General features: G+C 46.5%; 1 protein-coding gene across 1 annotated transcript in view; it reads left to right on the plus strand.

Annotated features, from left to right (window-relative positions):
• SFRP1 (secreted frizzled related protein 1) overlaps positions 1 to 11,646 on the plus strand; it is a 45,062-nt gene extending 33,416 nt beyond the window's left edge. Inside the window, exon 3 of the mRNA XM_082715040.1 lies at positions 8,031 to 11,646. Within this exon, the coding sequence (XP_082571166.1) occupies positions 8,031 to 8,353 (323 nt within the window). The 3' untranslated portion in view covers positions 8,354 to 11,646. The remainder of the gene's footprint in view (positions 1 to 8,030) is intronic.
• The last annotated feature ends 5,673 nt before the right edge of the window (positions 11,647 to 17,319 follow it).

Consider the following 17,319-nt stretch of genomic DNA (forward strand, 5'->3'; position numbering starts at 1 on the left):
GTAGTTTATATACATTTAAGTTCTTTACGAGGCTATAAAATTTCTTAAAACTTAAGGTTTTTGAGTCAAAACAAATGCAGTTTAAAAAGTCATGTTAAAATGTTTCTAACAAAAAACTGCAGTCCTCTCTGTGATGCCTTCCCACCACTAATTCTCACAACCCACAGGTAATATTTTCTAACTAATTAGCTATTTCTTTTGATATTTAGCAAAATGGAGTCAATAAATCACATTAATTTTTTTAAAATTTTATTTATTTATTTATTTGAGGGAGAACAAGAGAGAGAGAGAAAGCATGGGCCGGGGGAGAGGCAGAGGGAGAGGGAGAAGCAGATTTCCTACTGAGCAGGGAGCCTGACTCTGCACTCGATCCCGGGACCCTGAGATCCTAACCTGAGCTGAAGGCAGATGCTTAATGGACTGAGGCACCCAGACATCCCTCCTGAGGTAGTTTCCTATGAAAAAATATATGGAAGACAACTTAGAAATTTTCTAATACTTGAACTGCTAAAAATGTCCTTATTCCATACCCAGACACTGATTGATAGCTTGGCTCAGTGTAGAATTTGGAACTTTTTTTTTTAATTTTTAAAATTAATTTTTAAAAATGTTTTAAAATTTATTTTTTTAAAAATATAAAATTATTTATTTATTTGACAGACAGAGATCACAAGTAGGCACTGAGGCAGGCAGAGAAGAGAGAGGAGGGAAAGCAGGCTCCCTGCTAAGCAGAGAGCCCGATGTGGGGCTCGATCCCAGGATCCTGGGATCATGACCTGAGCTGAAGACAGAGGTTTTAACCCACTGAGCCACCAGGAGCCCCTAGAATTTGGGAATTTTGAAGGTGTTGATCCATTATCCTCTAGCTTCTGGTGTTGCTATAGATAAATCCAATGCTATTCTGTTTGCCAGGTCCTCTGTACTAGATACGTAATCCTTCTTCTCTAGAGGACTTTAAAATTCTCTATGTTTATGTTTCTAAATATCATGAGTGGTTGAGTTGGGGTACTGTTAAATATGAGAACTCAGGCTTATTTCTGGAAATTTTCTTGTATGATTTCTTTGGTATTTCTCCTGTCCACTTTCTTGGTTCTCTCTTGTTCAGATGGGGAGGCTCCTGGCTGACTCCGTGTGGCTCTTTTTCCCATCTCTTTGTCATTTGGTACAGCTTCCCAGGAAACTGCTTTCAGCCTAATGTTATAAAAGTATTCATCTGGCATTCTTACATTTTAAATATCCAAATATTCTTTTTTGTTTTCTGAACATTTCTTCTACTAGCTTTCTGTTCTTGTTTTATGAATACGGTAACGTCTTCTCTAATATTATCTTCGTAGAAAGTTCTCTGGGGTTCCCTACGTGGTCTCTGTTATCTCTGAATTCTCTTTTTGCCTGCCTGTTTTGTATATTTTAGTCTCTGTGATTCACACTTTGGGGCTTTGTTTAAGTGCTTGCTGACCCTTGGCTGGCCATTCAGGTCGAAGAGTGAAGGACTAAATTGGAAGCTCTGTTTGTGTAACTTGTGACGGCCTCGTTTTAGAGCTTTGCTGGTGGGGGAGCTGTAGGTCTTTTCTTTAGGGATACTAGTTTCTTTAGCTAGGAACCCTCACACCTCTCTGGGGGATATAAATGCAGTGTTCTCAGGCCTGAGGGACTCACTATTTAGTGTGCAGACCGTCACTTGATCCTATGGAAGGAGTCCAGCCATCACCACCTTGCATTCCTTTGCCTCTGGTGGGCCTAAGCCCAGAGTCTGTCTGGTTCAAACCTTCTTTTATTTATTTATTTATTATTTTATATATATTTTTAAAAGATTTTGTTTATTTACTTAAGAGAGAGAGTGTGAGAGAGCATGAGAGGGGAGAGGGTCAGAGGGAGAAGCGAACTCCCTACCCAGCAGAGAGCCCGATGTGGGACTCGATCCCAGGACTCCAGGATCATGACCTGAGCTGAAGGCAGTCGCTTAACCAACTGAGCCACCCAGGTGCCCCATCGAACATTCTTTAAAGAATAAACCTTCGCTGGTGCTGGAATCGGTGAGGGACTTTTACCAGATTTATGGCCCAAGGCTAGTGGATCTGAGTGTCTTTCTATAGATGTTTAGCCAATTCTCATATCCAGGACAACCTCTGTAATGGAGTTCAGAAGTACCCAGTGGCCCCAATTCATGACCATTTCTGGGTCTGGGCTGCAGTGTGGGCTGGCTTGTTTCTTTCAGGCGTCCCTATCCATAAGCCACTAGGTTTCATCGTTTCTTCTCCCTGTCAAGCCAGTGTTTACCATCCATTTGCTTTCTATTATCCTGCAGGCTGTTATGTTCTTGTTTTCTTGCATGTGTTTATAGCTTTGTTTTTTTACTACGATTTTAAACTGACTGCAGAATGGAGTGCAAAGGATTGTGTGCGCCTGATCTAATGTGTTTGGCTAGAAGTAGCCAGTGGTAACTCTTCACAGACATTCCAGAAGCTTGATGGTTGCCAGTGCGGCCTACCTTTTCTTTTCACTTCCCCGTGGTTTTAAGCTCCCTGGAATTCACCCTCAGCCTTCCCACAGACCATCAGTGACCCCCAGGTCATAAGTAGAACGATCTCGTCTCACACTCAGGCTTCACCTCTGCAGCGTTTGGGACGGAAGAGCACTTCTCTATTTGAAAGGCCCTCCCCGTGTGCTTTCTGAGACGCTTGGGTGCCTGGTTTTCCATCTGTGCCTCCGAGGAGTTTCTCAACAACCCTCCCTCTCTTCCCAGGGATGGTGCTGCCTGATGGCCCTCATTCTCTCTTTTCTCTGTACTCGATTCTTCACTGGGATCAGCTGAGTCACAAATCCGATCACTGACTTAGCTTTCCCACCTTTCACATCTGATCCTCCTTGCCCTCCGGCTGAGCAATTCCACATTATTGGTTGCACAAATGGCTGGCTCTTGGCCAAGGGTTGCCATACATCCAAGCGCCCTGTCTAGGTAATTGGACGCATGGTGGCACCATTGGTAGAAGAGGGTCAGGAGGAAGAGATGGTTTTGAAGGGTCCGAGTTGGGTGTAATGAGTTTCCTGTTCTCATTTTAGCCTCAGAACTATGGCCAAGCCCCATGGGAGGCTACCAAGGAACTGAGCAAAAAATGTGGTTTCAGGTGACTAAAAGTAGAATGAAATTTTAAGGGTCTACCTGAAGATAAGGGTTTATTTATTTTGAGAAAGACCCAGACAGGCCCTCATCGCAACCTTAACTTGGGGTTTCAAAGTTTCTAGGTCTCTTAATTCTTGCTGGTAGTGACCAGCAAGGTGAGAGGTGGGAGTAATAGTCTATGCTCAGGTGTTAAGTTGTAGCTAGAAAACAAAACAAAACAACCTGAAGTGTTTTGTTCGTTTTGTTTCCGTTCAGGGACGAGGTGTTACAGGGAGCCGAGATCAAGGGCCTGGGGTACTCGTGAAGAAGAAGACTGAGCACAGGGTTGGGGGTAGTGCCAGAGATGAGATCTGCCGGCTCCCCTGTGTTACTCGGCATGGGCCCCCTGGACGGTAGTGCCTCCCAGAGCAGCAGACAGGCTGCACTCCACACTTTACAGATGCAAGACAGACTCCGGGAACTCAAAACCAGATTTTGTGGTCACACAGGTAGAACCCAGGACCCAGGACTCTGTCCCATGCCTCAGCTGTTCCCTTAGCTGCTGCCTGGCCTCCTGGGGCTTCTCCTGCCTGCCCACACCGCCATTTGCATTGCAAACCATGAACACAGTCTATGGGCAAATCTCTGGGGTCCAGGACCTGTCTGCATGGTGGAGGCCGGGTGGGGGGAGAGGAAGTGGTGATCAGTTCCAGGCTGCTCTTGGGCCAGCACCCACCCCTGTCCCAGAAGCCCCTGGATGCGGTACGGTGGGGGGCTGTGCACATATCCACAAGGCACAGAGAAATCAACCTTGGACGGCTAATCGCCTATCCAAACATTGTTGGTAATCTGCATCCCTAAAATAAACCCTTAAAAGACGGAAAGATGTTAGTAATTTCTGGCCATATGTGCCTCCTCCTTCCTTACTCTCTCCACCTCAAAAAAGAAACTGAGCCAAATGGCAAGAAATAAAGAGCCTAATGCATAACACATTTCCATCATTTAATTTCCCCTCTCCCCTTGCTGTCCCCCCCACCTATGTAAACTAAATTCCTTTACACGGTCATGGCAAAGGAACATTAATTTTTGATTTGAGTTGTGATTAAAAGCAACACAATCAAAAGAGTGAAATAGTTTCCACCGAAGCAATATCATTTTAAACCCAGTCATGGTGTAGTATGAAAGAGTGTGGTCTTTGGGGTTAAGTGTGGGTTTTAATTCTGATTTTATCTCTTACATACTGTGGCTCCGGGTTGTCATTACTTAACCTGAGTCCTTCTCCTTGATTGTAATAAATAATAACGGTGCCTTCTTAACGTGATTGCCGTGAGCATTAAATCTGGAGCCTCGCACAGAGCCACCTATCCTGTGCTCAGCTGTAGAGTCTGGCCCTTGAAAACCGATGGCTTACTCTGCAAAAAAGAGGGTGCCCTCCATGGGGTGTCTGGGTGGCGCAGTTGGTTAAGCATCCAACCCTGGTTTCGCCTCTGCTCCATATCTCAGGGTCCTGAGATCGAGCCCCATGCTGGGCTTGTGCTCAGTGTGGAGTCTGCTTAGGACTCTCACTCCCTCTGTCCCCCCCACTCTGTCTCTCAAATAAATAAATAAGTATTAAAAATAAAAGAGGGTGCCCACGTTGTCAATTGGGGCATGCACTCATTTCAGCTGAGGATGTAATTGATTGCTTCTATACCAACGTGGGGTTCCCAGTCTTAGACTTTGGGAAGTAGCTTGGGATTCACCTAACACTTGTGGGGTCACTTTATTTAGAGGATCTTGTGAAAGGAGTAGAATTGTTCTTAACTGTTTACCTTCCTGTAGCAGTCCTCACTGCCTTTCTCTGGTACGTGGTTTCTCCCAGTCCTGCGTTCTCTGTCTTGCAGAGGGGAGGCAAGAGAGGGAAGACTTGACTTTGCCTAGGCTTGGGCAGTGAGTCTCCTCATGTTGGTCCCATATTCAACCCCAAGGAGAACTTTTCTCATTCAATGAGCCACAGACCAGAACAGTTGAAGTCTTTCGCCAAGTGAACCACCAGGCTCAACGTTTGCAAGCCCAGAAGGGAAGCTAAACCAGGTGTCGGCTTGTGGGGTCACGTCTGGGGTGAGGTCCTGGTTGGGTGGTTTCTGTTTCTTTCTGTTTGCCACACTCCTGCGCTGTCCCCAGCACTCTCTGTCCCGAGCAGGGGTGGGAATCAAGCATAATTAGAAGTACTGGGCAGTGGCTGGTTTGGGTGGGGGAAGAGCTTAGAAAAAAGAACTCTCTGGGAGGCTGTGCTCAACTCACTTCCATGTGTGCTGGGAAGCCTGGACCAGCCTCAAAGGTCAAGGTTAATCCTCCGCGAGAGCCTTCTGCTGCTTCGTGCCCAGTTCCTGAACTTTCTGCTGCCCTTCGGAGGGAGGCATTTCTTAAGGGATCCCAGGCCTAGGGTATTATATGAGATTAAGTAGACTGCAGAATCTGGAACTCTTTTTGTAAGAAAAAGAAAGCAGTGGGAGCGTTTAATTTACTGACTTTGACACATTCATTAAAGGTTTGTTCCCAGGATGTTCCCCCCTCCTTCCTATCCTCGGGTTAGCCAAGGGTATGTTTTCTCATCAACTAAATACTAAATAATAAAGCCTTCGCAAATACAGTTTTTCCTTTGCCAGAGCAGTCTCTTTCGAGCAGGAGAATCTCTTCTACCGGTTCGTAAATGAAGTCCTTTTGAAATGTGGGTGAAACCAGGAAGTGAGTCTGAGCTCCTCCCCCTTATTTGCTTGGTTCTCGTCACCGGTCCTCTAACTGTGAGGTTCATTATAAAAAACTTTGCAGCCGTAGAGTCATCATGGACTGCACAGTGATTCAAAGGGCACATTTAAGACATGGGTTTAGGCTGAGGATTAGTGACTTCGGCCAAGTAAACTTACCGCCCCCCCCCCATGCCAACGCTTTTCTCATCTATTACATGGGAAAAATAATTATACCTTCCTCATGGAGTTGTTAGGTTTAATTGGGGAAATTCGTGGAAAAGACTTAGCACACTTCCGGGCATGCCATATGCTCTCCTAATTGTTAGCTAGTGCTATTCTGTTCAGATTCAAGCCTTTCCTTGTGGAGTGTGGGTGGGAAGTTTGAGATATTAAAAAAGAGGCTTGCTAATTTTGAATTTACAAGAATTCAGAGGATGTACAAATTCTCTGGTAACTAGCATCTGGAGAACAGTTTTCCCCTTTTTTGGAATTCTCTGGCCTGGCCGGCTTGAGAGGTGACTTGATTTTTGTAGCGATGCTGAATTGTTAGTGCATATACATCTTCTAGAATTGTTAGTGCATATACATATTCTAGAATGCGTGCACGCAAATTCAATTATCTTCACCGGCAGGCCTTGCGTTGTAGCCATCACTACATTTCCTGTCTATACATTCACATTAAAATAATGTTAACCCACAGTCTATAGAGTCAAGGAAAAGGGAAGGCCAGCTTGGTGGACAGGCCCTTCCTCTCCCTGCAGAGAGCTGAGCCCATGTCCTGCGTCAGACTCCGGGAAGTCCTCGCTTGGGTTTCTCTGTCACCATTTCACCAGGAATTGCTCGAATCTGTCAAAAGCTCAAAGCAGAGTTTGATTCTGTGTGGGTCTACCCAGTGGAAAGAATATTTGTGGCACCCGTTAGTGGTGACTTTGTGGTTGACGGAACATTAGTGATACCTGCTGTCAAAACTCCCTAGAGGCGCCATGGTGGGGACTGGAATTTCTCCAGAGCAGAAGTTGGACCCCGGTTTTTTTTTTTTTTTTGGACAGAGAGAGAGAGAGCACAAGTTGGCAGAGAGGCGGTGTCGGGGGATGGGCGGAGAAGCAGACTCCCTGCCAAGCAGAGAGCCCTATGAGGGGGCTCCCAGGACCCTGAGATCATGACCTGAGCTGAAGGCAGAGGCTTAAACCACTGAGCCAACCAGGCGCCCCTTGGACACTGATTCTTGATGCACTCAAGCATAACTGCTTGACACACTGTTTAAATCTCCCACGGGGCGCCTGGGTGGCTCAGTGGGTTAAAGCCTCTGCCTTAAGCTCAGGTTATGATCTCAGGGTCCTGGGATCGAGCCCCACGTCGGGCTCTCTGCTCCGCAGGTAGCCTGCTTCCTCCTCTTTCTCTGCCTGCCTCTCTGCCTACTTGTGATCTCTGCCAAATAAATAAAATATTAAAAATAAAATAAAATAAAATTAATCTCCCTGTTGCTGTGTGTGCACACGTAGATTTTGTTGGTTTGGTTTATAGCACACAACTTTCAAGGAATTTTAGGTCCTTTGGAAGTTAGAAATCTAAACCAATGGCTTTCTCTTAAAAACAAAACAAAACAAAACAAAACAAAACTCAGGGTGACTTTTGTCTTGGAATCCTGAGGTCGCCAGCCTTAGAGTATATGGATACATTCAAGTGTATGAGCTGCTGCTTCTCTGAAAGCATTGTATGATATTTTGCGTCACTGAATTTAAAAGATATATATATATATATATTTTGGTACTTAAAAAAAAAAGATTTTATTTATTTATTTGAAAGAGAGAGAGAACAGGGAGAAGCCCGATGTGGGGCTCAATCCCGGGACCCTGAGATGGTGACCTGGGCGGAAGGCAGATGCTTAATGGGCTGAGTTACCCAGGTGCCCCTATGATTTGGTTCGGAAAGTGTGTTCCGGAATGTCACAGAGTCCCAGGGCAACTCCCAAGTTACTATTAAATACCATGGAACTAGGGGGCAGAATCAGAGCGAGATGAACTGAGACCTTGGTGTTCATCTGTAAAACTGCCTCTTTCTTTGACTTACCAGTTGACTTTCATTTTGGCCTCCTCTTGCGTCCAAAGTTCGGGTCATTGTTTTAGATGGAAACTTGTGTTCTAAAATCCTTTTCCTCCCTCCTTCTCTCCTCTTCCCCTCTTTGCCTACACCACCTCTAGCCCTGAGGATGAAAATCAAAGAAGTGAAAAAAGAGAACGGTGACAAAAAGATTGTCCCCAAGAAGAAGAAGCCCCTCAAGTTGGGACCCATCAAGAAGAAGGAACTGAAGAAGCTGGTCCTGTACCTGAAGAACGGGGCCGACTGCCCGTGCCACCAGCTGGACAACCTCAGCCACCATTTCCTCATCATGGGCCGGAAAGTGAGGAGCCAGTACTTGCTGACGGCCATCCACAAGTGGGACAAGAAAAATAAGGAATTCAAAAACTTCATGAAGAAAATGAAAAACCACGAATGTCCCACTTTTCAGTCGGTCTTTAAGTGATTCTCCCTGGGTGGGTTGGGGAGGGAGCCGTGGGTTGGGGGAGGGGTGGGGCTGAGCAGACAGCCCTGGAGGCCGGAGGTTCACGCTCGCTGCTCCTTCGGTTGGTAGAGGACATTGTAATCCAGTCGGCCGAGCTCCGGCAGCATCCCTACGCCTCCCCTTCCATAGCCACGCTCCAGACCCAGTACAGCCAGTATTGAAAACCGCATGCCCAGGTAAGGAAAATCATTTAGGTTAGGAAGTCTTTTAGGATCAACAGCGTGGAACGGCACATCACTGAGTAAAAGCAGGTGCAAACCATTTCAACCCGAGACGGCCACTAAAAAAGAAAATTCTGCCGGTAAACAAACAAAAAACAAAAAGAAAAACGAGATTGGGCAAAAAGTGAGAGACAGCAGCAAAAACTCAGCTCTGCAACTTTCTTTGTGTTGTTCCAAGTTGCTTATGGGTCTCCCAGCTGATGTAGGCCTTTGCAACTAGAACATTCTGACTATTGGTCAGATGTGTTGCTTTCAGTTCCAGAGTAACTTTTCTTTCTGTCTGCCTTGGAGAGAAACACACAGCCACACCCACAACTTGAGATGATTCCCGGAAGTCAGCGCAGGGGGAGAAAGCAAAGGGACAGTCCGTAACAGTGAGAACGCAGGGAGGTCACGGCTGCTCTGCCTTTCCGTGTGATTGTCTTTTGGCACGAATCCACTCGTCTCGGATGGCATGGACGTGGTGGTTAGCATTGGCCTCCATGTGTGACCTGACCTCGGCACGTGTGGAGGGCCACACGTGCCTGCCTTGGTGTGGGGAGAAGGAAACACCGTGGGGACCAAACCCGCGGCATGAGAGAGATGATGATTTTCAGTCAGAGAAGGCAATGGTTAGTGGTTTTCAAAAAACATAGTTAAAGAAAAAAACATTAGGAACAGCCCCACAAAATTGCTAGTCAGTGTGAACCGTAACCGGGTGAAGAGCTGCGTGTTCTCATGTCACCTCTCCTCTCATTTCACTTTTGCGGGGGGTGGGGGTGGGGGGGTGGGGGGAAACCCTATTTACTTTTCAGCATTTAAAAAAGAAGAAGTCTACATTGACATTTGAAAGGGGTACTGGGCTGAGGGTCTTTTGGTGCATTTGAGGCTCCTTTCCAGAAAGACAGCTCTCTCACTGGGCGTTTGGGGTGGGGGGTGGATTTGCCTGATAGTGGAACCATGTGGCCCTCTTTTCTGAGGCGTTCTGGATTGCCCTGGCCCCAGCCCAGAGCCAGTCAAAACGCACAGTGCTTCCTGTGCTTTCCTTTCCTGCGACCACGTGGATTCCTTCCAACTTGATTGCCTGTAGATCAAAGAAATTCAGTACAACCCACCTGCCTGTCCTCTGTACTTAAAAACAAACAAACAAAAATATTTTTTTTGAATTTCTGCAGAGGAAGAGTTAAACCCAAAGTGTCCCCATCCAAGGAGAGAGTTTCAAAGGCAACACATCTCTGCAGGTTTTCCCGAGCGCCCTAAGATACTTCTTAAAACCCGTGCGTGTCATAGGCAATGTATAGAAGCTCATTCACATAAGCAGCTTTACTCGTTTTGTTCAGTGACTAAGAAATCATTCTAAGCAATTAATGTTCACTTGCCCCTCGAGCCCGATTCTTCGTTCTCTGTAACACCCAGAGTTGGTGAGTTAGTAGTTGTCCCTCTGGGCCCGTGTTTATACCCAATCCGGAAGCTGCAGTGATGCTGGAGAGTGACACCCATGAGGCTCCCAGACTGACACAGAAACAGTGGAAGATTCTGTTAACTTCTGAAAGCTCCCGTCTGCAAATCAAGCACGCCACCTTCATTACCTACCAGAGGGTTATCCTGATATAATTAACCTCTCACAAATAGTGATCCTATTATTTTAACAGTTTGCTGTTGTTGTTTTCTTTTTCTTTCTTCTTCTTCTTCTTCTTTTTTTTTTTTTTTGCTTCTCTCTGACCTTTAATCATAAAGTGTTGGGGATCTTAAATGATTTGTCTGAAATTTTGGATGATTTTTTTTTAAAAATGTGTATATATGTATTAGTTAATTAGAAATATTCTACTTTCCTATTGTTAACTGAAATTCTGAACGATTTCATGAATGCATGGATCTGGGCCTTTGTTTGGGTTGCTTGGGTTGATGAACTCAAGAGTTCAGTGCTCATATGTATCTGCTCATTTTGACAGAGAGCGTGTATGCAACAGACCTCTGTCCAAAGCAGGGTCGTAGGAAGGGGTTTCCGCAGAAAGACTGAGGAAAAATGGGCGGCCGTGCTGCACAGCTCTCTGAGTGGGAATTCTCAGGTAGGAGGTAATGTTTGCAGCCCAAGCTCACAGTGGACTGGCACTGTGAATTGCAGCTCTTGGTTTTACCCCCACCAGACAGTCCCAGGGCTTGTGAGTTTCAGTGCGGATTTGAGAGGCACGCGATCCCTCTAATCCATCAGCAGTTTGAGGACACAAAGGGAGGGTCTGCGGCCAAAGCTGCATTTTTATCACAACCTTTGTTTTTTCAACCAAGGATATGACAAAACCAATGTGCAGACCATCGGCTTGGTCATTGGTTTCCAAAAGAGGAGGTTGGTATGTGATCTGGTAATTGTTGCAAGTTCAAAGGTCATATGTGTAAAGGTTAAAAATCATTCCGGGAAAAATCCTGTGAAGTCATTGACAGCACTCAGCTCACTCTTAGAAGATTGCTGATTCTTTGATGAGAATCCCAAGAACACTTCACTTTTAGACGATCCTGTGTAACCCTTGGCTCTTGCTGCCAGGGCATTGGCAACAGGGCCCCAGAAGGCAGAATCCTGGGTCAGAGCTTGAGTTTTCATCTGGATCTGTAAATTACAGACATCTCAGAGCCCAAAGCTAGAATGTGTGTTTCTCATCAGCCTCCCAAGTAACTAGTTGCTCTGTTGTAACTCTGCAGATGTGGGCTTGGGCCATCTGTTCCTGAAGCACACCTTGGGTGACCCCCTGGGACCAGCTTCCCGGCCATTCTGATCTGTCACCAGCAGATACATAGGGCGTGGGTGAAATTCCTGTTTCCTCTAGTCCCCTCCTGTAGCACTCCTCTTTTAGAGTCTAAATCTTTTACAAAAGCTTTGAATACTGTGAAAATGTTTTACATTCCATTTCATTTGTGTTGTTGTTTTAACTGCATTTTACCAGATGTTTTGATGTTATCACTTATGTTAATAGTAATTCCCGTATGTGTTCATTTTACTTTCATGCTTTTCCTGCCATGTATCAATATTCACTTGACTAAAATCACTCAATTAATCAATGATAATGTGAGTTGTGTCTTACCCCTCGCCCCTCAACGATAGACCACTCCCCCTCCACATCCCCTGCTTGAGTTTCTTCAGTGAGGTTTTCTGGTCTTAGTTTAACCGCTTTGCAGTGCTAACTGGGTGCGGGTGGGCTGGAGGAGCACCTGGGAGGCATTGCCGACTCCCCTCATCTCCATCCCACGTTGACCATCTGCTCCCGTGGATAATTTCCAGAAGCATTTCTCCCGGCTGTGTGTGTTTCAGACCAGAAAGGTTACATACTTGTTCTACAAAGAATGTATTTTTCAACCCTGCCTTTTCCGTGTTTTGGGTTTCAGATGCTTTCTCCTCTTTAGCCAATTCTGTGTTAATTTGAAAACTCTCTGGGACCTGGAGTCTTAGACCTGTGTGAGATCTTAGAGGAGACCATGTCCAGATGTTTCATTTACAGATGGAGAAGATGAGAGGGGGATGGCTGGGTTTCACAGGGAGCTTGGGGTTCCCAGGTCAATGATGTCGCTGGAACAGGAACCCAGGGCTCTTAGGGGCTAGACGTGTGGGAGCAACATCTGAGCGACTGGTGATCTTCTCTTTGGACCCCATGGAAGGAACTTGCTGAGCCCAAGCCATTTCATATTAGGTGATACACTTCTTGCCCTAGGAGATCCTCAATGTGACTTTTAATTCTGTAAACACTTCCAGTGACAACTTCATTTGATGTCATTTTCTGATTAACAAGGCACCTCCAAACCTAAGACAATTGGCAGTTTTCCCCAGAAGTGAGTAAATACTCCCAGGTCACCGAAAACCCCACAGAAGCGCGGAGACACCATTTCTCAGGCGTGGTGTGAGGACTTGAGAAAATTCCACAAAAGCTGTGCCCTAGTATCTAAAGATTTTCCCATGCTAATGCATGTGACTGGTGAACTAGTGATATGCTAGCCAATCAAGGCAAATATTATTTTCCTTTTTATTCCCCCACGGTTAATGAAAAGAAAACTGTCTTTTAGGTTGGATGTGGATGTCTTTGTCACCCATTGAAGCCCTATCACAGCAATCTATAATTTCCCGTTGCTGTTTTGAACATTTTTTTAACAAATCAGCAAAAAAGATAATGAAGTATGTACAAAGGCATCTTGGCTTCTGCTCTTGGAGTCATCCTGGAGTCTGGGGTCCCCAGGGGTTACGACTTCTTGTGCCTTGTGCCTTAGAGACTCTGGTAGCACCGGGATCAGCAGCCTGGCCCTCAAGCCCTATAGCTTCCACACTTCTTCAGGGAATTATATAGGTGCTCTCCAACTCGCGGGCAGAAAGAGATGAAGTGTCACAACGTTATCCATGTTAGGTGGGTCTTACTATTTTTTTTTTTAAGATTTTTATTTATTTGACAGGAAGAGATTACAAGTAGGCTGAGAGGCAGGCAGAGAGAGAGAAGGAGGAAGCAGGCTCCCTGCTGAGCAGAGAGCCCGAGGCGGGGCTCGATCCCAGGACCCTGGGATCATGACCTGAGCCGAAGGCAGAGGCTTTAACCCACTGAGCCACCCAGGCGCCCAATTTTTTTTTTTTTTAAAGATTTTATTTGACAGAGATTACAAGTAGGCAGAGAGGCAGACAGAGAGAGAGGAGGAAGCAGGCTCCCCACCAAGCAGAGAGCAGGTGGGTCTGTCTTCTAAGGCCTTCTCCCCACACTGGGTCCAGAAGTGTCAACAATTCCCTTTTGCTCCCGAGGAAGAGAAAACTGTACCCATCACCCAGTAGTAATCAAAGGAAATGGAATCATTCTTAAATTTTATTATGGGTTCCCAGAACTATTTAAGAAATGTGAGGCTGGGTTTGTTTCCCCAGGAATCCAGTCCATTTCAAACCCCAGATATCAATCCAGGCCTTTCAGAGAGAAAAGAATCAGAAGTTTCCAACGTCTTTGGATGTGTAAGGGAAAGTTAAGGTAACACATTTTCGGTGACAGATAAACCTCAAAATTTCATTGAAAAAACCTCATTTTTATTTTTATTTTTTTAGCATAGATCATCAAGGGAGAGCCTGCTAAGAAGCAGTTTCTGACTTGACACCTGTAAACTCAGATTCAAAGGGTTTGCCATGGAGCCCTAGGATTTGAACTTTGAACTAGCGCTCTAGGTTTCTCCGATGCCAACAGTCTGTTGGATCTTACTTTGCAAAACATTTTTGTAGGACATAAGTGGCCTGGGAATAACAGGCTATTATTTTTGTATCCCCCTTATCCCTACCCACAAACTTCACATTACTTCCCCCCTTTCTAAAGTTCTGAGTTATTCTTACTAGGTATGAGTTAATACAAGAGGTTGTGCAGAGATGCGAGGGCAGGAATGAGCCCTCTCCCTTAGCTAGGGACAGCTGGCTTCCCAAGTAGTTCTCAGACTTTGATATGCCCACCAGCCAGCAGAGACTGAAAATGCAGATTCCGATGAGGAAAGGGGGGTGATGGCGGAGTCCTGCGCACTTCTGATGGGCTCCTGGTTGTGCGGAGAGGCTCGCTACTGATCAGTTGAGTGCACTTTGAGGATGAGACTAGAAGGGGCAAGTGAGAAGGGCTGTGGGGTTCAACAGTGTCTTTGCTCCCTGCTCTCATAATCCCATGTCTGGGATCTCCATGTAGAGCTCATCTCCTCGGGACTCAGTATTAACTTTGGTTGGAGAAGAAAATTGTGTGTGTGTGTGTGTGTGTGTAAGAGAGAGAGAGAGAGAGAGTGTGTGTGTGTGTGTGTGCGTGCATGGGTTGGAAAGAAAATCATATTGTGGGAGAGCCCCAGTTAGAAACCCAAAGCTGGGGGCCAACCCTCTCAACCCTCCACTCATTCAATTTCACTGTTGTCCCGGGCCTTGATGGTTGGTAGTTCTTCTGCAGAGTCCACTCATCCTGGAGACTCACGGATCCCTTCCTTTTTTTCTTCCTCAGCAAACCATGAGCACTACCATCCTCTGCCCTCTACCGAGTTGCCTCAGTTCCCCAGCCCAGCCCACCAGGGGCCGCTGAGGTTGCCCTACTGTCCTATCCGAATCTGACAACAGAATCGGGACTTCTCATGTTCCATTTGTTCATATCTGGGCCGTTTCAAGCTCAGGTTATGGGAGAGGCCAAGAAAAGGGGAAAACTGAAGTATTTAGAGGGGAAATCCCACCTCTTTCAAAAATTGAGGACAGCCTGCCGAGCTGGGCTGATTTACCGAGGAACAGGCGTTAGGAATTTCTGTCAGCGAGGGCCTTTTTTGTAGGTTTGGAGAAGAGGGGTACCAGAACAAGCTCCAAATAGGAGCAGAGAGCTCCTGTGTCTTTATACATCTGCGGACTATTTAGATAAGAAGGAGCTGCATTTAATCATGGAGAGAACTGTTTGCTTAAATAAAGGGAGGGAAAGTGGCATGTGTGTGTTTAAGGAGAGAAAGAGGAGGTGGGAGGAAGGAGAAAGGATCCAGCAATTTTCCACAGCTGAAACCCCACCACGTGGTTTTAATTAGGATGACCTTCCCATCACCTGAGTGCCAGAGTTGGCGGACTGTAGAGTGGGGGTGAAGGCTTTGGAATTCTCATGGTCTTGTCCTTGGGATTTCAGATAAGCTACCCAATGGGCAGTGTGAGCTCCAAGGCGAAACTCTCACTCAGAAAAATGGGTTGATGGTGCTGTGAATCTTGATGAAAACAAGGACACTGGCTGGTGGGTCCCATGTGATTTGGATCCCAGCAAAATTTCAGTGCTGCTGGAGAGAGAGATCAGCTCCTTCCCCGGAGTGCCTGGGTCCTGGGCCCCAGAACCATGTGCACAGGAAGCGTGCTCATTGGCTAGCCAGGTGGGATTTCCCCTGCCAGGCCTTCTAGGAGATTCCTTAGATGTCAGGGCTGAAAGATAAATAAAGCAATCAAAACCGACAACTGCCTCTTAGATTTCTTTTCAAAAAAGAGATTCATGAAGAGGAAGAGACCCTGTCCAAGTGCTTTGTACCTGATCTCCTGTCTGCTGTGTGTTTGGATACCTCCCTACCCCCACGTATCTGCTGCTGCTGTTTGGCCTGGGAACGAGCTGGGGGAGAGGGGTGGGATAAGACCTCAGTTTCCAGTTCTCCAGGCTCTCCAGTTCTCTGGAGAGTTTATGCAGATCTGAGCAATTTTGCCTCTTAGCCTAGAAGAGTGAGCCTATAATCTGAAGGAATAAAGGTGACACATGCCAAAACCTAAGTCCTTATTTCACAACGTGGCCCCTGGACCAGCCAGGGTGGGTTCCACAGAATTAACTGGATTCTTCTGGGGTCAGCACACCTCCCAAGGCTGGCAGCTGAGGCCACTGGGAATCTAAATTTGGCTGCTAGTGTTGGCAGGTGACTCAGTGACTTCTAGCTACAGTACGCCCCCTCCAGCATGGTAAATCAGGGCCTGGCCTGGACCAGGCCTGGGGTGGCCCCAAGAGCCTCACAGGGAAGGAGAGGGAGGAGGGAGCTTGTAGCTGGCTAGAGGAAAAAATAAGCACCAGCCATACACTGCAATTAATGTCAGCCTGAAGCCTTCCTAGCTAGGCCCCCAGTTGCCAATCCGCCACCACGTGTAAATTTTCCACACTCTGGTCATTCTCTCAGGCTGTTTGGATGCCTCCTCTTTGCAGTGCCAGGACCAATGGCTATTTATGATATGCAGGCTAGAGAGGTAAAGGCATCCCACGATGGAGACCAAGCAGGGAGAGGGTAGACGTGCTCCACGACCCAGAGCCTTAAAGTTATTCCCACTCAATGGAAGGAAAGAACTCACTTTTGAACTCTTAGACACTGGATTGATGGTGACATGAATCTCCATGAAAAAAAGGACAGCTGGTGTGACCTAGTTGGTTTAGATCCTAGCAAGATATTTCCATCCAAGACCCTCCTTACTATGACCCTACCCTCTAGTTCTGGGCTGGAGGGGGCAGCTCTCCAGTAGGGGACCATTCTTTTCTCCAGGTCTGAACATTTTCCAGCAGTCCTCGGACTGAACATACAGGAGGTCCAGAGAAAATCTTGTCCTCTTTTCTGACTCACAATTTCCTCCCTGCCTGGTGGATGGAAATGTGTTTGTTCAAGAGAAGTGGTTTCAACTGCAGGGAAAAAGATCCAGCTTTAAATCAAGTCAAATGAAATTCATGTGTTCGAAGAGGCGTGTGCATGCACGCGCGCGCACACACACACTCTCTCTCTCTTTCTCTCTCCAAATGTGCCAGGGAAGGTCACAGCTCCGCCCCAGGAGGACTCCTCTTTCCAAAGCACAAACTGCTCCGGGTCTAAATTTGTTGCTATCGTTTTTATAATCACTGTTATGTGTTCTGATGATTGTGAGTGGCGTTGGGAATGTTTGTTCTCATGTAATTGCTTGTTTCCTACTGAAATTTCCATGTCAGACCCTTTCATTGTTCTCATTATTGCTCGCTTCACATTCTGCCTGCTGGGGAAGACCCATCACAAGGCCTTTGGTATTGTTGGTGTGGATTATGGAGCCCGGATGCAGGACGCCCCCTCCCCCAACTCCTGTCCCCAACCCCAGGCAGGCTGTCGGGGGCTGTCAGGAGCCAGCCACAGGAATTCAGGGCTGGGAGCTCTAGCCCCGTCCTGACCAGCTGGGGTTCCCAGTTGCTGGGCCAAACATCAGGGCAAGGGGGATTTAACAAAGGCTGGCCTGCCTCCTAATTTGGGATT

Source organism: Mustela nivalis, assembly GCF_964662115.1.
Source record: "Mustela nivalis genome assembly, chromosome: 20".
Taxonomy (NCBI): domain Eukaryota; kingdom Metazoa; phylum Chordata; class Mammalia; order Carnivora; family Mustelidae; genus Mustela; species Mustela nivalis.